We start from the raw sequence: 25,750 nt of genomic DNA, 5'->3' as shown, positions 1-25,750 counted from the left end.
CTGCTATTTATAGCAGCAGCCCTAATTACTGGAGCCCCACCCAAACACAGGTGGCCTCACTTATTTCCTGTAATATGTTCTTGCTTGGTCTCTTCTACGCATAATTCTGCACTTGCGTGGGCCCAAAATGTCATCATCTGAATCAAGGGAAGATAAGGGAGATTGACTGCCTGGGCTGTGTGCCAAGCCCTCTTCTGCTGAGTCACTCTCACCTTCTTCTTCGTCCGAGGAAACTAAACTCTGAACTGATTCTGTCGGCAATAACACAGGCCTGTGACATGTTGAGTTTTCCCCTGCATCCACCTCCCCATTCCCTGGGGCAGGAGCTGGGTCAGAGCCAACCACAACACCATCCCCTCCCGGAAGGCCCTCCCCTGACTCCATCACAAGGGATGAGGTTTCTGTGGAAATTGGGCATGAAACGCCTGGATAAGGATGGGAACATCAACCAGGGCAGCCTCCACCCACGAACAACCGCCAGGTTCACCCTCCACCCATTGCACAAGATATTGAAAACAATCGTCCACCCAATGGGAGTCCCGGATGGCATGGATCATGACCTCGGGCAGATGATCCTGAACACAGGGGGTAGGCAACAAAGGGACACTGAGACGAAAGTGGCACTCAGGAGAAAGAACCGTTGAACTTACCTGAACGGTCTTCTCGCTGCACTGCGAAGAGAGTCCAACGTGGGTAGTACTTCAGTCTTATTGGTAGGAACTGAGTTAGAAATTAGCACAATTAACATGTCCCGCCCACCACTGCCCCCTCTTAGCCAGTGATAAAAACGAAGGAATAGTAAAGGAACAAAAACTTTATTTAACAAATGTAACCTCAAAGAAACTGTGCACCTGGGCCAAAAAAGGCTGGGCGGGTTTGGACTCTCTTCGCAGTGCAGCGAGAAGACCGTTCAGGTAAGTTCAATGGTTCTTCTCCACTGCACTGCTCAGAGAGTCCAACGTGGGATATACCCAAGCCACACTTCAGGGAGGGATCGGCTGGACCAGGGGCGCAGGAACACAAACTCCCTGTAGCACTCTTCTGCCGAAGGCTGCCTCCGTTGAAGCAAAGGAGTCTATACGGTAATGCCTGATGAATGTTGTAGGGGCAGCCCAGGTCGCTGCCCTGCAAATGTCCTCTAATGGCGCTTGAGTAGTCCAAGCGGCTGAGGCAGCCGCGCTTCTGGTAGAGTGGGCTGTAATTCTACCTGGTAATGGCGTCGCTGTGGTTCGATAAGCCTCGATGATACAAGTCCTGATCCATCTGCTGATGGTCTTAGATGAAACTTTTCCCCCCATTGAAGGTGGGAGAAAGGATACGAAGAGGGCCTCCGACTTCCGAAAGGTGCTAGTGCGGCGGATATAAATCTTAACTGCTCTTCTAACGTCCACCTTATGCCACCGCAGCTCTGATGGGTGAGAGCCATGGGTGCAGAAATCTGGGAGGATAATGTCCTGGGCCCTGTGAAACCTGGTGTTAACCTTGGGGAGAAAACAGGGGTCCAGTCTTAGAGTAACTTTATCCGGATGAAACACACAAAGGTCCGGCCGAACCGATAGTGCTGCAAGCTCCGACACCCTGCGGGCGGAGGTGATGGCGACTAGGAAAGCCACCTTGACGGAAAGAAAACGAAGTGAGACCTCTCTCAAAGGTTCAAAGGGTGGTGCTGTTAGTGCCCTTAGAACCAACGGTAAGTCCCAGGATGGAAAGTGGTGTATGACAGGAGGAGACAGGTTTGCCGCTCCTCGTAGGAAGTCCTTCACCCAAGGGTGATGAGAGATTGGGGAAAACGGGTCTGGACGAAGGATTGTCGCTATAGCCGCCACCTGTCGGCGGAGTGTGTTGGGCGCCAACCCCTGGTCTAGTCCTTTCTGGAGAAATTCCAGAAGATGCCGTACTGAGGATGACGAGGGTGTGATGCGCTGGGCCCTGCAAAAGGTGCAGTATGCCGCCCAGGTAGCCTGATAAATACGTGTCGTTGATGGTCGCCGTGCTGCCTGAATGGTGGTAATGACACTTTCTGGAAGCTGTCTCTCCCTCAGGCGGTTCCCTTCAATCTCCACACGGCAAGTTTCCACCACTGTGGGTCTGGATGCACGATGGATCCCTGTGTTATGACTAGGTGCTGGAGCGGGATTCTCCATGGTGGTAAGGTTGACAGTCCCATGAGGTCGGCAAACCAAGGGCGCCTGGGCCAGTATGGGGCTACGAGGAGGATGTCCGCCTCCTCGGAAAGAATCTTGGCCACCACCTTGTGCAATAGGCAGACTGGAGGGAAAGCGTACAGAAGCCCCTTGGGCCATGGTGACAGCAGTGCATTGACCTGCTCGGCCTCTGGTGTCGGAAATCGGGAGAAAAACCGTGGTAACTGCCGGTTGTGTTGTGTGGCAAAGAGGTCCGCTACCGGTACACCGTACCTCTGGACTATCAGTTGAAACGCCTCCGGGTTCAATGTCCATTCCCCGGGGTCGATAGTCGTGCTGCTCAACCAATCCGCCTGGGTGTTGTCTATCCCTGAAATATGCTCCGCTCGGATCGACGCTAGGTGACTCTCTGCCCATGACATTAGCCCGTGGGCCTCCTGCATCAGGCGACCTGAGCGAGTGCCACCTTGGTGGTTCACATGTGCTCTTGTCGCTACGTTGTCCGTTAGGATTAGGACATGTTGGTTCCTTACCATCTCCGTGAATGCCTGTAGAGCATTGAATACTGCTCGTAACTCCAGCCTGTTGATATTGGGGTCCCCCAAGTCCTCTGGGGACCACCTGCCCTGGGCCACTTGTCCCCTTGAGTGTGCCCCCCAGCCAGAAAGACTTGCGTCGGTGGTTATCGTTACCTCCTGGTGAGGCAAGAAGGGGGAGCCCTTGGAGATGGCTGGTGAGGTCCACCACGGGAGGGAAAGTCGAACTGTCGTGGTCAGGTGCACTTTTCTTTTTGAATTGCTGAGACGAGCCTTTTGGAAGGGAAGGAGGTACCATTGGAGGGGGCGAGCGTGAAGCCGAGCCCAAGGAACGATGTTGATGCAGGAGATGAACATCCCTAGTAGTTGTGACAGCTGTGCTAGGGAGGTCCTGCTGTGACGTGAGACGGAACGAACTAGTGCCCGTATCTTCTGCCTCCTCTCTGATAAGAGGAAGACGAGGCCTGTTGAGGAATCTATTATGGCGCCCAGATGGAGCAAACGCATAGTCGGCTCTAGATGACTCTTGGCTCGGTTGATGGTGAAACCTGCCCTCTCTAGTGCATCTATTGTCCTGGCCAGGTCTTGTCTGGCTTGCTGAGGGCTTCTGGAGAGAATGATAATGTCGTCTAGGTATGCTAGAAGACGGATGGATTGAGCCCTGAGACTCGCTGTTAAAGTGTCCAAAATCTTGGTGAATGTCCTCGGGGCGGAGGACAAACCGAAGGGCATGGCTCTGTACTGGAAATGCTGGTTGAGAAGAGAGAAGCGGAGAAACTGTCGATGTTGTGGATGGACCGGGACATGGAGGTATGCCTCCTTGAGGTCGATGGAGGTCATCCAGTCCCGGTGTCGGATAGATGCCAGTATAGTGTGCAGGGAATGCATCTTGAAGCGTTGGTACCTGATGTAAAGGTTCAGTTGCTTCAGGTTCAAAATGAGACGGCAGCCGCCGGAAGACTTGGGGACCACAAACACGATGGAATAGAACCCTAGCATCTGCTGATGCACTGGCACCTGCTCTATTGCTCCTATGTCTAGGAGGTGTTGGACCTCCTGCAGGATGATGGATCTCTTTTGTGGTTGCCGCAATGAGGTTTCTATAAATCTGCCGGGAGGGCGGTGGAGAAATCTTAGTTGCAGACCCTGAGCTATGGAGTCCAAAGCCCAAACGTCTGTGGAGATGGACTCCCAAAAGTCGGTGAAGCACTGCAGGCGCCCACCTATTGGAGTGTCCTGGGAGGAGTCATCTCTGTTTGCGGTAGCCTCCCCGGTTACCTCCTTGAAATGGCCTACGGGATTGCTGGAACTGTTGGCCCCTGCTCCCATAGCCTCCTCGATCAGTACGATAGGTGGGATTATAAGTCCCTTGTCCATAGGGTCTTGAGGCCGGGGATGCAGCCGAGGTGGTGTCTGAACGAAAGGACTGCCTTCGGTAATAAGGTGCTCCCCGCCTGTCCTGACGCCTCGCAGATCGTGGTAAGACCTTCTTCTTATCCCGGTCCTCAACAAGAACCGAGTCCAGGGATTCCCTGAAGAGTTTGGAGCCCTGATACGGGGCCGCAGCGAGACGCCATTTCGACTTGGCGTCTGCCTGCCACGAACGAAGCCAAAGCAGGCGTCGGGCTGATAGGTTTGATGCCAAGGCGCGGGAGGAGAACCTTGCAGCCGCTAAGGTGGCATCCGCGGAGAATTCTGTAGTGGCAATCAATTTATTCACATCTTGGCGGAGCCTGGCATCCTCCGGGCCTAGTCTGGTTAGCATGTCCTTTAACCATAGGATGGAGGCCCTGTTAAAGAAAGATGCGGCCGATGCCGCTCTGAGGGACCAGGCTGTCAACAAATGCATTCTTCTGGTCATATTCTCTGCTTTCCTATCATCCGGTTTCAGCCCATCTGCCATGTCTGATGGCACGACAGCATTGGACATCAAGGACGTCACCGGGGTATCCACCGTAGGATACTGGAGCAAATCCTCCACCTCCGTGTCGAAAGTATAGAATTTCCTGTCCCAGGCTGATGGTCCTAGGGCTGCAGTTGGCTGCTGCCAGGGCTTTTTGATGTTTTCTGCAAATATAGGAATTGCAGGAAGGTGCTCAGACTCCCTCTGGGGCTCGTTGATGAGCCTAGCTGCTGGCATGATGCCCACCTCCTGGGCTGCTGGCTTTGCTGAGTTGTCAGGAGTCAAGGTGGCCTTAGCCTTACTCAGCAAAACTCTGAAAAGAGACTGCTTGAAAAGGCCTGCCAGTGGAGGTTGCTCAGGTAAGGTGGCCTCATCTCCTGAGAGTTCATCCTCCTGATCCATGGGCATCTCCCCCAGGTCCTGTTCCTCCTGGAAGGAGTCCTGAACAGATGTGGCTACCTCTGGCACAGTCCAAGGGTTCTGTCTGTTAGGCCTAGGAAGTGGTGAAGGCCTCTGTTGGGCGCCCACTGCAATGCCTTGCGAATATGCTGAGGCAATCATGTCTTGCAAGGATGGAGACATTGTTTGCCAATTGTCTGTGGGTCCTCTAAGGCCCGCTGCAGTTGGAGTAAATGTTGCAGCCTGAGTGGTTTGTGGCCTTGGTTGAATAGCCTGTCTAGACCACTCTGTCTCTTGACCCCCTTGTGATGGGGGGGCGCTCAAAGGGCGATCTGGTGACAATCCCCCTGTCCCAGAGAGTAGCATGCCCTCTAATGGTGCTTCAGTGACCGAGGGGCTCAGGTGCTGAGTGGGAAACATACTGGAGGGGCTAGGTCCTTGCCTGGACTTACTCATTTCCAGTTGGGCCTCTAGGGCCTTGATCTTTTTCTCAGCCTCCTTGAGGGCTGTTGCTGATTGTGATGATTTGCTTTTAGATTTGCTACTGTGAGATTTCTCCTTCCCCTTACTAATTGAGGGGGCAGCCGGTTCACCGGTATTGCTCTGGGGTAACTGCAACATTTCTGAGTCAGTAATTACTCACAATAATTGCAGTTGGGCAGCCTTCCAATGCAAACCCTCTCTGTGAATGATTCAGCTTAGTGTCGCCCAAATATAGCATCATAGCTGTCTGGAGCCCTGATTGGTTCAGGAGGGCATGGTCTAGGCCCTTAGCTCCTGGTCATGCCCTTCCAAAATGGCCGCCCGGGAGAGGCTGAATTTGCCTTCTCACTGTCCCAAGATGGCGGCCGTGACATAGCCCGGGGAACGAATTATGGCGGGAAAGGACACTCCAGTCCAATAGCCAGCCCAGTGCCGGTTTAGGAGGTAAGAAGACTCTCTGGTTTGTAAAAACGGCTTCTTTCCTCTGCCGCTCTCTTTTTCCCCTTTTTTGGGGCTCGATCGGCCGTTTAGGGCTGCCTGGCGCTAGCCGCTTGAACGCCGCTCCCAAGAGCCGCCTCACAGCTGATTAGGGTCCCCACGGCAATCCGGAGCTTCCCTTGCCGCTGCGCCGCTTCCGAGGCCGCCCTACAGCTGTCTAGGTTCCCCACGGCAATCCAGGGCTTCCCTTGCCGCCGCGCTGCTTCCAAAGCCGCTCTACAGCTGGTTAGGATCCCCGCAGCAATTTGGGGCTTTTTCTTGCCGCCGCGGCGCTAGCCGCCGCTGCTAAAGCCGCCTCACAGCTGATGAAGCTCCTCGCCATAAGCTGGGGGGCCGCGGCTCCTCTCTGACGGCCGGAGCCGATCCTGGAGGTGTCGGTTTGCGCTGGGTGTCCAGGAGGGCAATTGGACAAGGGGGTTATGATCGCGGGCGTCAGGGACCCCATACCAGCGAACCCTGTCAGCAAGGCAATACTCCGGAGAGCAGAGGCCTCTCAGGGATTAACAAGTTGGAGAACTATACCCCAGAGGGCAGAGGCTCTCATTCCCAGGAACTCTGTCTTCTTCCTGTAGAAAAGGAGAAAAAAAGGAGAAACAATTATTAGTGTAAAAATTTTATTTTACAAGGAGAACAAAACTCATATGTCCCTACTCTATGAACTGAGTTTTTAAAACTGGCTAAGAGGGGGCAGTGGTGGGCGGGACATGTTAATTATGCTAATTTCTAACTCAGTTCCTACCAATAAGACTGAAGTACTACCCACGTTGGACTCTCTGAGCAGTGCAGTGGAGAACAGGTACCAAAAGGGAACAGTGGAAAACGGGGTGAACACGCAGGTTGGCAGGCAACATAAGCCGATAGTCCACCGGATTGATGACCTTCTCAATCAGGAAAGGGCCCATGAAGCATGGATCCAATTTACGTCAAGGTAATTCCGAAGTGATGTGTTTGGTGGATAACCACACCTGGTCACCAACAGCCAATGGGGGGACGTCTCGCCGGGACCGGTCCGCCACCCGTTTGTAGTCCTCTTTGGCCTTAATCAAATACCGCTTCACCATCTCATGAATCGCGTGCAGTTCCGATAAGAAGTCCTCTGCTGCGGGGACCGGGGAATCTAACAGGGTTAATGGGAAAAACCGGGGATGGAAGCCATAGTTTGCATAGAATGGCGTGAGTCTTATGGAGGTATGCCGGGAGTTATTAAATGCAAACTCCGCTACCGGGAGGAAACGTGACTAATCAGCCTGCCGGTCTGACACAAAGCACCACAAGTATTGTTCCAAAATTCCAATGGTTTCTTCTGTTCCCCCATCAGTCTGAGGGTGCTGGGTCAAAGCAACACACACTTGGGCCTGTAAAGCAGACATAAGCTCTTTCCAGAACCATGCCGTGAACTGAGTTCCTCGGTCCGACATAACTCGATCTGGAAGTCCATGGATCCGGAAGACATGTTGCAAAAACAATTTAGAGGTGTCATCGGATGTGGGTACCTTGTAACAGGGGATGAAATGGACCATTTTTGTCAACATGTCCATCACCACCATTACTGTGGTGAACCATGACGAGGGGGGCAAGTGTGTGACAAAGTCCATGGACACAGCTCCCCACAGACTCATGGGCATTGGCAATGACTGTAATAATCCTGGCAAGGCCCCTCTGGCTGACTTGGCCACATGACACCGTTCACATGTGGCAACATACGAGTGAACGTCATCTTGGATTCGCGGCCACCAAAATGTTCGAGTCACTAAGTCCAAGGTTTTAAACAAGCCAAAATGACCCGCCGCAGGATTGTCATGGCATTGGAACAGAATCAATCCGCGAAGCGGCCCTGCTGGAATGTACAACTGCCCCCGGTACCGGAGCAGTCCCTCAGCAAATGTCCAGGGAGAATTGGGCACCATCTCCCTCACCCACTGTGCCACCATACCATCCCCTTGCTGCATCTCATGGATACGCCTCCTCAAGTCGACAGGGTCCTGGGTAGCAGCCAGCGCTTCTACTGGCAAGATGGTATATAATGGGGCCGGCTCTTTCGGATGCAGAAACTCGGGTTTCCTAGACAAAGCATCCGCTCTGGGATTCTGGAAGCTGGGTGTGTACCGGATCCGAAAGTTGAACCTTGCGAAAAGAATGACCAACGTATCTGTCGTTGATTCAACTTTCGGGCCATTTGCAGATACTCCAAGTTTTTATTGTCGGTCCTGACCTCTACCTGATGCCGGGCGCCCTCGAGATGATGTCTCCATGTCTCGAACGCTGACTTGACTGCCAAAAGTTCCTTTTCCCAGATCGTGTAGTTCCTTTCTGAGGGCATGAGTTTTCTGAAGTGGTAGGCACACAGAAACAAGGTACCACCTTCGGGATGGGCCTGGAGAAGTACAGCTCCAACAGCAACATCAGAGGTGTCAGTCTCAATGACAAACGGCCGACACGGATCTGGATGCTGCAACAAGGGCTCTTTCATGAACGCATCCTTAAGAGCTACAAAAGCCCTCTGCTCCTCCTCACCCCAATGTAATGAGACCTGTTTTTGCAACAGCCGGGTGAGAGGCACGGTCAACTGGACAAACCCTGGTATGAATGTGAGATAGTAGTTTGCAAACCCCAACAACCTCTGCACATCCTTAACTCTCTTTGGGGGTTGCCAGGTTTTTAGTGCTGACACCTTGCCCGGGTCCATGGCCATGCCCCCTGGAGAAATGACATGACCTAAAAATTCTATGGTGGTCTGCAGAAACTGATATTTCTCCAGCTTAGCATATAAACGGCCATTGAGGCTCGGCTGCTGGCTCAAGAGGTGCGCCGGGCTGGCTGGTCCTCCCTCCACGTTTCAGGTGTCACGCCAGTGCCTGCTATGCCCGTGCTGACCCCGGTTCCTGTATCCCGTCGCTTCCTGCCTGCCCTGCCTCCTCATCTAGTGGATCGTGCCCCTGCCAGGGAGCCCATGGAGGTGAGCTTCGTGCAACCCCGTTTGTCCCTGGAGGAGAGAGCGCAGCGATGTGCAACAGGCCGGTGCTTCTATAGTGGGGGGGCAGGTCATTTTGCGCATGCCTGTCCCAACAAACAAAAGAGCACAGTTGCTGCCACAGTGTCGACTCCTCCCAGTCTTCCTGTTGCCATGCTGACTCTTGCAGGACAGCTCCCAGAATCCTCAACTCATGTTCCCACCATGGCTCCGGATTCCTCGATGTCTGTCCCCATGCCCCTGGTTTCCCCGCCAGAGGTGCACTCGGGAAACGAGGGCGGCCCGGCTTGGTGGCAATGCTAGGTTGGGCTGGCATTTCATCGGTTAAAGATTCTTTGGCTAACGACCCCGGAATGTACCGTCACCTCACAATTAATGTCAAGCTCCTGGTGGATCAGCGTACTCAATTGATTCCTGCTCTTGCTCTCGTGGATTCAGGGGGCCACCACGACTTTCCTGGATGAGGAGTTTGCACAGAGACATTCGTTGCCCTTGTGTCCTGTGGACCCTCCGTTGACTGTAGAAACTATTGATGGGCGGGTATTGTTGTCTGGGCCCATCCATTTTCAGACCTTGCCGGTGCGGATCAGCATTGGGACTCATGTGGAGGCATTACAATTTTATGTCATGCAGGGCCTCCATTTCCCTCTTGTCTTGGGGTTGTCATTTGTTTATTTATTGTATTTGTATGCCGCCCCTCTCCGGAGGCTCGGGGCGGCTAACAGCAATAATAAGACAGCATATAATAATAATCCAATACTAAAAACAATTAAAAACCCATTATAATAAAAACCAAACAGACATACAGACATACCATGCATAAAATTGTAAAGGCCTAGGGGAAAAGGGTATCTCAATTCCCCCACGCCTGGCGGTAGAGGTGGGTTTTAAGTAGCTTACGAAAGGCAAGGAGGGTGGTGGCAATTCTAATCTCTGGGGGGAGTTGGTTCCAGAGGGCCAGGGCCACAACAGAGAAGGCTCTTCCCCTGGGTCCCACCAAGCGGCATTGTTTAGTTGACGGGACCCGGAGAAGACCCACTCTGTGGGACCTAACTGGTTACGGGCGCATGATCCTCAGGTGGTGTGGTCGCAAAACATTGTCATGTTTCCCAGTTTACAATGTGTAGACCACCATCGTCACGTGTGTGCCACACAAGGGCCCGTTATCCCCACAGCAGTATTACCTGAGGGCCTCGCCTCGCTGAGTTTGCGGATTTCTTTAATGAAAAAGAGGCAGATCTCATTTTGCCGCATCGCCCTTATGATTGTGCCATAGACCTGTTCCCCGATGCCAAGTTGCCGGCTGGTCGTTTGTACTCTATGTCGGAACCTGAACTAGTCGCCCTCAAGGAGTTCATAGATAAAAATCTGGCCAAAGGGTTCATCAGGCCATCGACCTCCCCATTGTCGGCGCCCATCTTGTTTGTGAAAAAAAAAGACTGGGGACTTACATCTGTGTTGTGATTACCAGCACCTGAACGCCATTACGGTGCACAATCGCTATCCCTTGCCACTGATTCCGGAATTAATGGAATGTTTACGAGCTGCCACTGTTTTTTCCAACATAGACCTATGCAGCGCTTACAATTTGGTTCATATAAGGCCAGGGGATGAGTGGAAAACAGCGTTTGGCACCTGATACGGGCATTTTGTGTATACAGTGATGCCCTTTGGACTCACCAATGCCCTGGCTGTTTTCCAGCATTTGATGAACGATGTATTCAGGGACATGTTAGACCATTTTGTGGTCATATATTTGGATGACATTTTAGTTTACTCCCCCTCCATGGCTAGTCATTTGGGACATTTGCACCGGGTTTTGCTACGGTTTTCTGCTCCAGCTCGGCAGGGCCTCGTGCACCAGCTCATCAAGCATAGTCTCTGACAAGCCTTCCTGAAACGCCTCCATCAAGGCAGCCTCATTCCACTGCACCTGTCCACTGTCCACTGAGGCTACGAAAGTCACTTAAATATTCCACTAAGGGGCGCGAACCTTGTTTCAGATGTTTCAACGTCCTCGTGGCCGTCTGCTCCCACACCGGATCCGAAAACTGCCAGAGCAAATGGCCGCAAAAGGTGGTGTAATCATGCAGTATCGGATCATCTCTGTCCAGCAATGGAGACACCCAGGAAGCAGCAAGGCCGGCCAACAAACTGCAGAGGAACGCCACCTTCTCTGCATCTCTTGGAAAATGGGGCAGTTGTGCATTAATAAACAACTGCGCCTGACTGACGAAAGCTGCAAACATGCGTCTGTCACCCCAGAATTTCCTCCTTGGTAGGGGCTGTGGGGCAGGAGCTGCTGGCTGCACCGGTGGAATGACAGGCTGCTGAGATAATAAATCCACCTGGTTCTGTAATTGCTGCACTATCTGCGTCAACCCTTGGATTTCCAACTTCAGAACTTTGAAGACTGCTTGGATTTCTGCCAAAGCAGCAGCCATGATCAGATAAATGCCAGAAAAAGAAGAAGCAAACAATCCAAAACACTTCCCTTTGGAACGGTGTGTGTCTGGGGTGAAAGAATATACTGTTCTGCCGGGCTGTCTGATAGGAGCCTCCGAAAATTCAAGGGTACAAATTTGAGACACACACACGTTTGAAAATTCAAAACAATGTTCTTTATCACAAAATTCTAAATAAACAAAGCACTCTTTTTGTATTGCAAAGAGCACTCTTCCTAAAACAACCGGGTAGTCTGTACAGTTTCCCTTAAGCAGTCATTAAGTACTTAGCCAGCAGCTATGAAGAAACTTCACACCCCTTCTTCTTCCAACGAAGTGAGACACACACACACACATTGCTCTGCTTTGATTTCAAAGGCGTGAAAAAGCAACAAAGTCCAGCAACACAAGATTCCTGACGAACTCTGATCAGATATTCTTCCACAACGGCCAAACCTACATGCTGCTATTTATAGCAGCAGCCCTAATTACTGGAGCCCCACCCAAACACAGGTGGCCTCACTTATTTCCTGTAATATGTTCTTACTTGGTCTCTTCTACGCATAATCCTGCGCTTGCGTGGGTCCAAAATGTCATCATCTGAATCAAGGGAACATAAGGGAGATTGACTGCCTCAGCTGTGTGCCAAGCCCTCCTCCACCTTCTTCTTTGTCCGAGGAAACTAAACTCTGAACTGATTCTGTCGGCAATAACAGAGGCCTGTGACATTTTGAATTTTCCCCTGCATCCACCTCCCCATTCCCTGGGGCAGGAGCTGGGCCAGAGCCAATCACAACACATATGTAGGTGACTTTTTTCATATACCGGTATATCTTTAGCCACATATAAACTAATCTTCCCAAATTATTGTCCTTTAAATGGCTTGTATTTCAATGTCAGTAATTATCCTAATCAATTCTAAAATCATTCCCACACCTGCAAGATATCGGATGGAGAAATCTGAATTATATATATTATCAATTGAGATTGCACACATAAAAAAATCAGTTGTATGATTAATGTTATCCACTCAGAATTGCATGAACAGTGGGGAAGCATACAAATGCTTACACTAGAATTTGGCTGGTTTTATTGCAGTTTTGTTGCTGGTTTTATATAAGTTAAGTGGTGCCTAAATTTAAAAAGTTAAAATTGAAGCCATTGTCCTAAAGATTCATTTATTATATGCCTCTCAACAGTAAGGAGACTTTGGTCTATTTACGAACAATACACAATATAAAAGAATTAATTTTTTTTTAAAGTATATGAAAATTAGAACCTAGGATATGGATGGCATGAGGATGAGATCTTCTTACCCCATCAACTATGCCCAATGATGAGTGCTCTCCTTGGGTTCCCAAGCCAACCAGCAAAATTAGCCTTTAATATTTTTCTGGAAGGCCCAAAGAGTAGATATACATATATTAATGTATCCATTTTAACAAGAACCTTAGACTTGTGATATAAACACATTGCTAACAGATAGTAGATTTATATTATGCAATAAGGAACTGAACGATGTGAGCAAGCATATTTCTAATTCTCAACCCCAAGCATTTCATATTTGGATGAGAGATAATAACTAAAAGCCACCTATAGGTTTTGTGGCCAAGTAATGATTTGAAGATAAGTTTTCATTCCCATTACATCAATGTAGCCCTATATGGAAGAAAATGTGAAGCAACTCTTCAGAAACATTTTTCATACTTCATGACCTTATGTATGCTGTTAGTTAGCTAATATGACTTGTCTAACTAGATGTCTGGAAATTTTATCTGCTAAACTTCTGGCCCCTGTGAGACAAAGATAAAATACCTTTTCATAATATTAGAATATATAATGACAAAGAATTACTCACAGCTTTGGCTTAGCAAGCACAGGTGGTGGTGTTTTTGTGGGTGAAAACAATTCACCAGGGTGGGATTTGTCAATGTTGGTGTTGCCATTAATGATCCCATTGACTCCATGGGTAGGATGAATTCCATTAGTTTTCTTCTCCACAGAATTAAGCTGTAATTCAAAAGCTGCCACACCTGAGCTGGGATGGCTGATAGAGTGCTCTGAATAATTTGGAGGAAGCTTCACAGAATTAATCTCAAAATGTGAAGGTGGAGGTGAGAAATGTTGGAAGTTATCCTTATTCTGTACTCTCATTGACAAATCATGGCTGGAGCTTTCACAACTGGCTAAAATAGAAAGGAAAAAAATAGCACATCATCATAACACATTTTTTTGAATTATCCTCACATTTTAGTTAATTGAAAATGAGATCATAACTTTAGTCAGTTACATCCAGGAAAGAAAGTCATTTTCAAATTCTCATGAGTATTTGAACTTAAAGATCATAAATAAATATTTATTTACTGCTATTATTCATATTACAAGTGGAAATTGAGTTGAGAACAGTAAGTGATCTATGCTCAATATTGGCTAAATGAATGAATTGTGTGTATCAATCTTATTTGAATTAAAGATGTATAATACCACTGTGCATGAAAAACACCAACTTATTCCAAGACGTCTGCATATATTTCTGGTTTATATTTAATACTCACAGGAAAATTACTGGGGATTTGTTGGCTTTTGTTTTTAATATAAATTACTCATTTTTTCCATGTTGCCTCTGCTGCCATCTAGTCTCAAAATCTTAATGTTAAAATTTGAACTTATAAGTAACTTCTCCTTCTTTGTAGTAGATGTGGATAATTATTGTGGAATTTACATGGTGCCAAGATATAAAATAGGGATAAAATATTCATAGTGCACATTTCTTACTGGCAGTTATCGGAATATATTCTTAACTAGTCATTATAATTAAATATATTACTAACTACATGTTTTATCGTTTATACTACTAACTACATGTTTTATCGTTAATACATAAAATTATTCTTATTAATTTCTTCATAATTTAAAAGATATGAACCAAACTAGATTTTTTAAAAATCAGAACTATTTTGTACTAGATAGAAACTATGGTTTCATCCTGAACCATTTTTTGATATACTCAGTAATTGTACATTCATAATGGCTTGCTTGCTTGCTTGCTTGCTTGCTTGCTTGCTTGCTTGCTTGCTTGCTTGCTTGCTTGCTTGCTTGCTTGCTTGCTTGCTTGCTTGCTTGCTTGCTTGCTTGATTAATTAATTAATTAATTTTAGAGTTGAAAGGGACCAAGAAGGCCATCGAGTTCAACCCCGTGCCCAAGCAGGAACCCTATAGTACACCAGTCAAGTGGCAGTTCAATCTTCTCTTAAAAATGTCCAGAGTGTTGGAGTTCACAACATCCGCTGATAGGTTGTTCCATTGGTTGATCGCTCTGACCATCAGGAAGTTCCTCCTTATCTCCATGTTGAATCTCTCCTTGGTCAGCTTCCAGCCGTTGTTCATCGTTCGGCCCTCTGGTGCCCTGAAGAATAAAGTGATCCCCTCCTCTCTGTGACATCCCCTCGTATACTTGTAGACTGCTATCATGTCCGCTCTGGCCCTCCTTTCCTCTAGGCTATCCATGCCCAGTTCCCTCAGTCTCTCTTTGTAAGTCTTGGTTTCCAATCCCTTAATCATCTTGGTTGCTCCTTTTTGCACTTTCTCCAGAGTTTCAATGTCTCTTTTGAAGTGTGGGGACCAGAACTGAATACAGTACTCCAGGTGTGGTCGGACCAGGGCGTAGTAGAATGGTATTAAGACTTCTCTGGTCTTGGAGTGTATTCCCCTGTTGATGCAGCTTAGCATTGTGTTGGCTTTTTTAGCTGCTGCTGCACATTGTTGGCTCATGTTTAGTTGATTGTCCACCAAGACTTCGAGGTCTCTTTCGCAGTCGCTACTGCTAAGAGGGGTTTCTCCCAGGTTGTATGTGTGTCCAGGATTTTTTCTGCCTAGGTGAAGGACTTTGCTCTTGTCGATGTTAAACATCATTTTGTTGGTGTGGGTCCACTGTGTTAATCTGTCTAGGTCTTTCTGTAATTTGAGCCTGTCTTCTAGGGTATTGGCTACCCCCGCCAGCTTGGTGTCGTCTGCGAATTTGATCACTTTCCCTTCTATTCCCTCGTCCAAGTCGTTGATGAAAATGTTGAAGAGCACAGGGCCCAGGACTGAACCCTGTGGTACCCCACTGCCTACGTTCTTCCATGTGGATTTGGAACCGCTAAGGCTAACTCGTTGGGTGCGGTTGGTCAGCCAGCTATTGATCCATCTGCATGTGTTGTACTCTACTCCGCTTTTTTCTAATTTGTTGATTTGGAGATAGTGGTCGACTTTGTCGAAAGCTTTGCTGAAGTCTAAGTGTATGAGGTCCACTGTGTTGCGCTGGTCTACTGATTTGGTTATGGTGTTGAAAAAGGATATGAGATTGGTTTGACATGGTTTGTTTCTGACAAACCTGTGTTGGCTGTTGGATATTATCTTGTTTGTTTCCAGGTAGTGGCAAAGCTGTTTTTTTATTATTTTCTCCAGTATTTTTCCAGGTATTGAAGTCAGGCTAATAGGTCTGTAGTTGCTTGGATCTGTCTTTTCCCCTTTTTTGTGGATGGGAACTACGTCCGCTCGTTTCCAGTCTTCTGGTAGGTCTCCAGTGGCCCAAGATTTTTAGTAGATGAGGAGAAGAGGTTCCGCTATGGTGTCTGCCAGTTCTTTTAGGACTCTTGGGTGGAGTCCGTCAGGTCCCGGTGATTTGTACTCGTTAATCTCCCTCAAGTAGTCCCTAATGGTAGCTTTGTCTATGTTGAGTTCAGTTCCGGGACTGTTATTTGCAGTTAGGTTGTAGGTTGGTTGGTTGTAGGTTGGTTGGTTCCTTTATGTGTGAAGACTGATGTAAAGTAGGTATTGAGCAGCTGTGCTTTGTCTCTGTTGTCGGTGATTTCGTTACCATCTTTGTTTTTTAGTATGGTGACTGTTTCCTTGAATTTTTTCTTGTTTATGTGGTGGAAGAAGCTTTTTTTGTTGTCGTTAATTTTCGTTGCGAGGTGCTGTTCGTGTTAAGCTTTTGCTGTTCTTATGTTTTGCTTGTAGGTTCTGGCTGTTTGCTGATATTCCATCTTGGTTATGAGTCCTTCTTTCCATTTGTTGTATTTGGCTTTTTTTTTTCTTTTACGTTGTCTGTGAGGTCCTTGTTTAGCCATGCTGGTTTCATTTTAGTTTTTCTGCTTTTCTTTTTCGTGGGGATTTAATTGTTTTGGGCCTCAATGATAGTGTTTTTTAGGGCTTCCCAGACATCCTGTGTGGATTTACTCTTTAGAAGTTCCTTCCACGGTTTATACTCTAATGCATAACTTAGGTTTTTACAACATCAATACAATTCTTGCAGAGTTTTATTTTTGTAGTTTGTAGTCCAATTGAAACAGAGGCCAAATCTATCCTTTATAATTAGCAGCTGTATTTCTGGTAGTTGGATTCACTGTCAAGAGTTTATTTTACTGTATTTACTAATGCCACTTCTAGGCGAGATAGATGGAATAGAAATCAAATTAGTGAGTAAGATTTAGAGCAAGGGTTTCCAATTTTGGCAACTTTTAAGATGTGGACTTCAACTCCCAGAAATCAGTTCCCAGAATTCCCCAGCCACGCATCTTAAATTTGTCAAGATTGGGGAACCTTGTTTAACGGGACTGTGTAGAATACTCTTACACAGGTAGGCAGCCCCCAGAATGTGAGGGGGGGGTGTTTGCCGTTCTGGTAGTGAAAATGGAGCTGTACGCGCAGCTCCAGCTGACTGGCAGCCATGCATGCACACAACCAGTTACCGGCGAGATTCCGGCAATTTTCTGACAAAATCTCACTCACATGAGAATGCTTGTGCAAGATTTCGGTTGCTGTGCATGCAAAGCAACCAAATCTCACCACACGCCTGTGAGCCTAGAGCCACAGCAGCAGCAGCAGTGCTGAACTCCAGCCACCCGGCCTGCTCCCTGTACCGGTGAGGCAGAAAGAAGACGGCGAAGGAGCAAGCAAGCAGCAGTGGCCTCTTCCTAAAGGTAGGGGGAAAAGGTTTAGAGACCAGAGGACATGGAGCGGAACCTTTCAGAATGGGGGTGGAGGTGGGGGTGGATGAAGGTCTCTCTTGTGAGCAGCGGGGATGTGGAGGGGAATATTTCAGAATGGGGTGGGAGGGGTGGCCGGAGTTCTCTTACCTGTGCAGGTGGGGACCTGGAGGGGAGGAGGAGGGAAGATCTCGCTCAATAGAGGGGCTCTTCTGCTCCTCTGTCTCCCCTTCCAAGCAGCAGCAGCCAATTTTTTGCTGGTTTTTGGCCTTTTTTTTGCTTCTGCACATATGTGGAGGCAAAAAAAGCTGGAAATAGTTGAAATCTCACGTGCACGAGCATCCTCGCATGTGATTCGACTTCTGTGCATGCACAGGAAGCCGAATCTTGTGCCGGGAGCATACCCGCATGCACTCGCACCAGGAACATTCCGGGAGTGCCAGTGATAGGCGGCCCTTCACTGTACTCTTAGGTATGTCAACTTTATACATTCTTTTTACCCTGGTGTAAAGCAATATGTCATCAGTAAAATACCTGGAAATATAACATACAATGTATTCTAAATGTATCTGGTGCAGCTGGGCCCAAATACCACACTGTTTCACTTATATTGTAGACAACACATCCCACCAAAAAACTGCTGAATACCTGACAGCACAGTCAGTTTGACAGTGCTTGTGACTGATCCATAATCATTGTTTGCTGTGCATGCAAAGATCCCTGCATCTTCCAGAAACGTCTCTGCAATCACTAAAGTACATATCTCCTCTAAAAGGCAATCAAAAGAGAAATAATTTTGCATTAGGCTTCACATAATTAGCTTTAGAATTCATGATATTTAGCCTCAATCTTGGCTCCAGGACAGTGATGGTGAACCTTTTAGAGACAAGTGCTCAAACTGCAACCCACTTATTTATCGCAAAGTGCCAACACAGCAATTTAACCTGAATATTGAGGTTGTACTACCTAAATAATGATAAACAAGGCAAACTTCAGCTAATTGTTTTAAGAAAAACACTTTTATGCCCATTATTTTTTCTGCTTTTGAAATATTATGTTTGGCAACAATAAAAAAAACTTTTGTAATATCATTTATCTTTCTCTCCCTCTCTTTCCCTCCCGATTTCTTCCTCTCTTTCCCTTTCCCACCCTTTTTCCCTCCGCCCTTTCCCCCCTGTCTGTTTCTCTCTCTCTCTTTCCCTCCCTCTTTTCTTTTCCCCCTTTCCTTCTCTCTTCCCTCTTTCTCTGTTTCCCTCCCTCTCTTTCTTTCTCCCTTCCTCTCTCTGCTTTTGTTTCTTTCTCTTTTCCTCCTTCTCAATTTCCCTCCCTGTACCTTTGTTTCTGTCTTTCCCTCCCTCCTTCCCTTTCTCTCTGTCTCTGTCTCTCTTCTTTCTCTCTCTTTCACTCCCTTCATCTCTCTGTTTCTCTCTCCCTTTCCCCCCCTCTCTTTCCCTGTCTCACTCCTCCGAACTGGTACTGGGTGCTGGGAATCTGACATCTCAGGAACAGTGCGCCCATGTCCAGCTGGTCGGCTGAGAACCAAAGCCCAGATGACTGGTGGGAAGGCGAGGCATCTCAACACAGGCAGCTGTGCAGAAAATGCAACTGGGAGGCAGGAGTGAGCCCACGCCAACACAGGGTTGCATTGTGGCTTTACAACATGGACTCCAGGAGGAAGAGAGGACCAGTCTCCCCCATTGTAAAGTGCATTAAATTTCACTGTGCTATGAAGGGGGCAGGTCATTAAGGCAGCAACAGCAAATGCACAGCCATGAAGGAGGAATGCTGTGACCAGTGATGGTGAACCTATGGCACAGATGCCACAAATGGCATGTAGAGCCATATCTGCTGGGATGCGAGCTGTTGCCCTAGCTTAGCTCCAATGTGCATGTGTGTGCCGGCCAGCTGATTTTTGGCTTCCACAGAGGCTCTGGGGGGAGGGGTTTATCATCCCTGGCTCCAGAGAAGCCTTTGGAGCCTGGGGAGGGCAAAACATGAACCTACCAGAAATTGGGAAACAGGTTGTTTCCAGCCTCCAAGGGGCGGGGAAAACTGTTTTCGCCCTCCCAAGACATTGAATTATGGGTACGGGCACTTGCGCATGCACGATAGTGCGTGCCCAAACTCTTTTGGCACCTGAGGAAAAAAAGGTTCATCATCACTGACCTAGACAATAGAGTAGGCATGATCCAAGAAGCAATACAAAAAAACTCAATAAAAATTACAAGCAGTGGAATTAAAAGAGGAACAAACAGATAAAAAATTAGATCAATATCAAGATTCCTGCCAACATTACTCAAGTGACAATGATTTCAATATTTAGTGACTCTCTGTAGAAACAAAGCCTACATATGCACAACAATCAATGAATTCATATCAGTTCCAAGGAAGGCTTTCTAAGCTGAGATGATACAGGTTTGCAACTAAAATTATATTTAAATTAATTTACCTATTTGCTTAATGTAAATGCATAGGTTAACCACATTGATTTCATAAAATGATTGCAGAATGTGAGTGTGCATGAAATAACATGCTAAGTATTGCTTGAATTATTACAAAACTGTGTAATTCAAGTTGGAAGAGACAGAGGAGGGGCGGGGTCAAATGGCCGCAGCAGCAGGGAGTTCCCCCATGTCGTTGGGAGAGGCTCCAAATCCCCACCATCTGGGGGTTCTGGTTTTTTTGAACCAGACCAGATCCTCCCTGAGGGAGAGGTGATGCAGGCGACCCTGCCAGGGGTCTGGTTTGGGGTTGGCATACCCCACCAGACGTACCGGCCCAGTCTCGCACCGGCAGTGGGGTCAAGTTGGCTAGGCTGCCATGCCTATGCCGACAGTAGCCACGGAGACAACACGCAAAGCAGGGATTGAAAGATGAGCGGTAACACCTGGGAAGAGGATAATTTAAGCAATGGCTTGGTGAAGGAAAATAAAGCGGTGTGCTGGTGAGTGATTTCAGCCGAAAAGTGACTTGGAACTCTATTTTTCTGATTTTTTTTCCACAATGAAACTAAAAATGCCAGGAATTGGAGAGGAAGTGACTATTCAGCGGTGAGGCGAATAGCAAAAGGCTTCAGGCTGCAGCAAATTGCCCAAGATTGGATTTTAAAAGAAAGGACATTTAAGGACTTTAAATTTGGATTATTAAAGTATTATTTTTTTTCCCTTGTTGCTTTTTTGGGTGTAATGAAGAGGATAAAATATGGAACTAAAAAACAATAGAATAATGAAAGAGACTAAAGCTTGTTTCATGTGTTCACCAGATGCTGGCCTTGGCGGTGGACTTTATCTATTTTGGTCATGAGGATGGAATGTGTTTTTTATGTGTTTATTCTTGAGAAGAAAGAAAGTTATCAACCTTTGCAATAAGAACTTTTGTGAGAAGAGACATGTGAACTGGCTGGTGGAAATATGGCTACAGATCTGGCAAAAGAACATTAGAACAAATTAAATATGTGAAAAGACTGAGGACTATAATATATTGGATGTTACTACCAGAAAGAGTCTTTGGAATATGGAAATATGGAATATGCAAACAGGAAGATATGGATGGCAACAGTAAGAAGATTGAGATTATTATAAACTTTTTTTAAACGATGGACTGGATCTATGGGAATTAAATGATGAATTTTAAATTTAATTGGAATTTATTATAGGGAAATTATATTGGGAAAGAGATTGAATATAGATTGGGGGATTTGAGTTGGAAATATGGAAGGGAATTAATGAGCAAGATGAAAGAGTAATAATTGAGTTGTATGTGTAACAATGCTTTATTGAGATATGTTATGATCTTTTAAAATTATTCTTGGGGTAAATAATGAAAAATGGATAATAACGAAAATAGAAAATGGTTATGTTTATTTTGAATGATTAATATTCTTACTATTTTTAATATTAGAAGGAGAGAGGTGGAAAAATCTTGAGAAGGAATTTTATACGTATGAAGGTTTAACTATAAAATAAGCAAAGATTATGAGAATTATATATATGGATGAATTATGTTATATTGGAGTAATAGAATTAAGAAAATAGAATACAAGGATGATTATATTGGATGCTTTTTACTTTTTAAAGAAAAGTTATTAATAATAGTGTGAAATATTTATTTTATTTTATTTTTTAAAGTATCTTTATTAATTTTTTCATAAAACGGGCAAACGGGACATACACATATTCAGCATATATTTGGGGCTACAATTACCCCACTTATTGTAGAAGTCTTTCTAATACAGAAAAAGAATATACTAATAATTTGTAAAATCAACTTAGTAATTTAAATGAAAAGAATTTTTGTTTTTATGTAATTTAACCATTAATACTTATAATTATAGAAAAATAAACAATTTTAATACATTTACATAGTTTCAGATCTTTTTTTTTGTTTAACCATACATAAACTTTATTCCAAATATTGTAAACATCTGATTTTTCTTGATTATTTAACCGCCTTGTCATCATGTCCATTTCAGCACATTCTATAATTTTCCTTATTACGTCATCTTCCTTGGGGATGTCTTCTCCCTTCCAATTTTGTATGTATACTATCCTAGCCACTGTCAGAATATGAGTAATTAAGAAGAAAATATCCTTTTTATATTTTTGTTTCATTATACCTAATTAAAAAAATTCTGGAGTTTTCTTTATATCCTGTGAAGTAATTTCTTTTATCCACTTTTCTATTATATTCCAATATAATTTAGTTTTATGGCAAGTCCACCACTGGTGGTAATAGGAGCCTATTTCACGCTTACATTTCCAACAGTTTGGGGACATATTAGGAAACATCTTGGCAATTCTGTTTGGCGGCAAGTGCCACCTATAGAACATCTTAATTCGATTTTCTTTTAATGAAACAGATTTTGTCATTTTCCAGTTGGATATCCAAACTTTTTCCCAAGTTTCTAAATCGATTTCTTTTCCTAGGTTTTTACACCAACTTATCATATTGTCTTTCAAAGTCTGGTCTATATTTTTATATCCTATCATGTATTTATATGCTTTCCCTATTAATTTACTCTGATTTGTAATTAACAGATTTCCTAAGAATTTTTTGCTCTTCCTAAATAAATGTATTTTAATATATTTTTGATATCTAGATTGTATCTGGATATTGTTATTCCCTCTTCCTGTAGTTTTTGTCTTGTTTTTAATTTCATTTAGTCATCTATTAATTCTTTGTATTTTGGTAACTTCCTTTCCTGCATTAAGTTAGGGTGGCAAATTGCTTCTAATGGAGAGATCCAATCTGGAATAGTTAAAAAGTGGTCTTTCTTTATGTCTTTCCAAACTTCTAATAGATGTTTTCTTATTATATGTTTTTTTAAAATATGAATGTGTTTTGTCCTTCTCATATTAAATAAAGGCATGCCAGCCGAGCATGAGATCATAACCTTCCAAGTTTAGTGTTCTTCTATTTTCTAATGTTATCCTATCTTTAATTCAGGATAAAGCTGCAGCCCAGTAGTATAGCTTCCAATTAGGTAATGCAAATCCTCCTCTTTCTTTTGTATCTTCTAATGCACTTAATTTTATTCTCGCCTTCTTTCCTTGCCATAGGAATTTCCTAACTATTGTTAATTCCTTAAAGAATTTCCCTCCTGGGTTTATAGGTAACACCTGAAATAAAAACAATACCTTAGGTAATATATTCATCTTAATTTTTGAAATTCTCCCTATGAAAGATAATTTCAAGTTATTCCAAATTTCTAAGTCTTTTTTAATTTCACCGATAAGTTGATATGGTTATCGTTTTTTAAAGATATAGTTTTGGATGTAATCCAGATTCCTAAATACTTCACTTTCTTAACTATCTTCATACCTGTAATGTATTCTAGTTGTCTTTTCTGTGTTTCTGTCATATTATTGAATACTAATTGTGTCTTGTTTCTATTTATTTTTAAACCTGCTACTTTACCGTATTCTACTATCATTTCAATTAAATTAGGTATTGATGTTATAGGATTTTCAATTATAAAAGTCAAGTCATCTGCAAACCTTGCACTTTATAAGTTTCTTTTCCTTTAGTTAATCCTTTGATTTTATTATTTGCTCTTATCTTTATCAATAAAACTTCCAAAATTAATATAAACAGTAAGGGTGAGAGAGGGCAACCCTGCCTCACACCTTTAAAAATTTCAAACTTTTCAAGTTGTTCATTATTTAGTATAATTTTTGCTGTTTGATTTGAATATATTGCGTTTATTACATTAACAAATTTTATTCCAAATCTCATTTTATTTAATTGCATTTTAATAAATGTCCAATCTACATTGTTGAAAGCTTTTTTTGCATCTAGGAACATTAGTGACATTTGTCTTCCTGGGTATTGTTCATAAAATTCTAAAGTGTTAATAATGGTTCTTAAATTATTTTTTATTTGTCTGCCTGGTAGAAACCCATTCTGATCTTCATGTATCTTCTCATCCAAAATCTTTTAAAGTCTTGATGCATAAATAGAGGTAAAGATTTTATAATCGACATTTAATAAAGATATAGGTCTATAGTTTTGTATCTTATCTTTGTCTGAACCTGTTTTGTGTATTAATGTTATTAAAGCCTCTGACCAAGATTTGGGAATTTTACCATCCATTATGATCCAATTAAAAGTTTCTAACATGTTCGTCATTACAACATTACTTTCTATTTTATACCATTCTGCCGATATTGCATCTGGCCCAGTGGCTTGGTTATTTTTTTATTTTTTTTAATGTTATCTGTAGTTCAGTCATTGTAAGTTGGCTATTTAAACTTGTCTGTTGTTCTTCTGATAATTGAGGTAACTCTAAGGGGTCTAAATATTTAAAAATCTCATCTTCTTTTGTTACCTCTTTTTTATATAGCTCTTTGTAAAAATCCTATACTATTTTTAATTTTTCATCAGTTATAAATTTTATCATATCATTATTGACTACTATCTTTATTGTCTACTACATTATTGTCTACATATCATTATTGTCTACTATCTGATTGTCTATGTTTTCTTAATTTATATGCGAGCCAGCTTCCTGGCTTATTAGCATGTTCAAAATATTGCTGTTTGAAATATTGATTTTAAAAGTTATAGAATTATAGAATTTAAGCAAGATAAGTGGACTATAATTTATATTTATAACTTTTTATATATTTATAAAAGGTTATAAACTAAACTGATACAAAGAGAGAGGGCACAACATCTCTACTGGGGTTACAGTGATCTATATTATATTAGGGTACGAGGTTTTTATTGGCTTTATTGTCTCACAAAATGGAGTAGGCTTTATTGATGATCACATTGGGTTTACAGATTTTTATAGAATAGGACAGGGGTCCCCAAACCTTTTACACAGGGGGGCAGTTCCCTGTCCCTTAGACTATTGGATGGCCGGACTATTAAAAAAAACTATAAACAAATCCCTATGCACACTGCACATACCTTATTTTAAAGTAAAAAACAAAATGGGAATGTACTATTTAGAGGGGGAAAGAAGTCTAAAACTCATATATGTTTATGTTTTGTTTTTAATTTTCTTTTGTTAACATCTGATTGGCTATACAAGGTTTTATTGGTTTATTTAAAATGTATAAAAAAAGAAGGAAGCACTTTGGCATAATGGTTAATAAGTTAGAAATACAATTAGTGTTGTACTTTTTGAAGGAACATTAAGGAGAGAATTTAATTAAAAGAAAAGTATGTACCTGGATGACAACATTAGGGGGGGAATTTTTTTTGCAACTTTTTTGATGATTGATATTAGTTACTAACAAAATACCGCATTTTATTCATGGAAAATTAGATGGTACATTGTGTTACTTGAATGTATGTTGAGATAAAAATTTAAATAAAATTACACACACCCCAAAAAGTCCTTCCTTCCTTCGTCCCTCCATTCATTTCATTCTTCCTTCCTTCCTTCCTTGTTCCCTCCATTTCTTATTCCTTCCTTCTTTCCTTCCTTCTTTTTCCTCCATTTTTCCTTCCTTCCTTCCCTCCCTCCTTCCTTCCTTTCCTTTTCTCCCTCTCTCTTGCTTTCTTTCACTCTCTTTCTCTCTCTCTCTCTCCCTCTCTTGCTTTCTTTCTCTCTCTTGCTTTCTTTCTCTCTCTTGCTCTCTCTCTCTCTTGCTTTCTTTCTCTTTCTCTCTCTCATTCTCACTCTCTCTCTCTGTTATCTCTCTTCCTCCCTCCCTTTCTCTCTCCCTCTCTTTCTCCCCCTTCCTTCCTTCCCTTCCTCCTTCCTTTCCACTTCTCTTTCCCTCCCTCTTTTTCCTTTCTCTTTCCCTTTTCTTTCTTTCTCTCCACTTCTCTCTCTCTCTTTTTTCCCTTTTTCAGCCTTCCTCTTCTCTCCCTAAGGAGGACTCCCCCAACAAGCCTCCACCCTCCGACCCCGGACTCCCATTCAATCCCCATTCAGAAAATGGGAGC

General features: G+C 44.3%; 1 protein-coding gene across 1 annotated transcript in view; it reads right to left on the bottom strand.

The window, feature by feature from the left end:
• LOC139170652 (palladin-like) overlaps positions 1–25,750 on the bottom strand; it is a 321,753-nt gene that overhangs the window by 84,138 nt on the left and 211,865 nt on the right. The window contains exons 8-9 of the mRNA XM_070758143.1: positions 17,999–18,118; positions 13,237–13,564 (exon numbers count right to left, since the gene is read on the bottom strand). Coding sequence (XP_070614244.1) covers positions 13,237–13,564; positions 17,999–18,118 — 448 coding nt within the window. The remainder of the gene's footprint in view (positions 1–13,236; positions 13,565–17,998; positions 18,119–25,750) is intronic.

Source organism: Erythrolamprus reginae, chromosome 7 (assembly GCF_031021105.1).
Source record: "Erythrolamprus reginae isolate rEryReg1 chromosome 7, rEryReg1.hap1, whole genome shotgun sequence".
Classification (NCBI taxonomy): Eukaryota; Metazoa; Chordata; class Lepidosauria; order Squamata; family Dipsadidae; genus Erythrolamprus; species Erythrolamprus reginae.
Note: the sequence above shows the minus strand (reverse complement) of the source record. Positions and strands in the feature narration are given on the sequence as shown.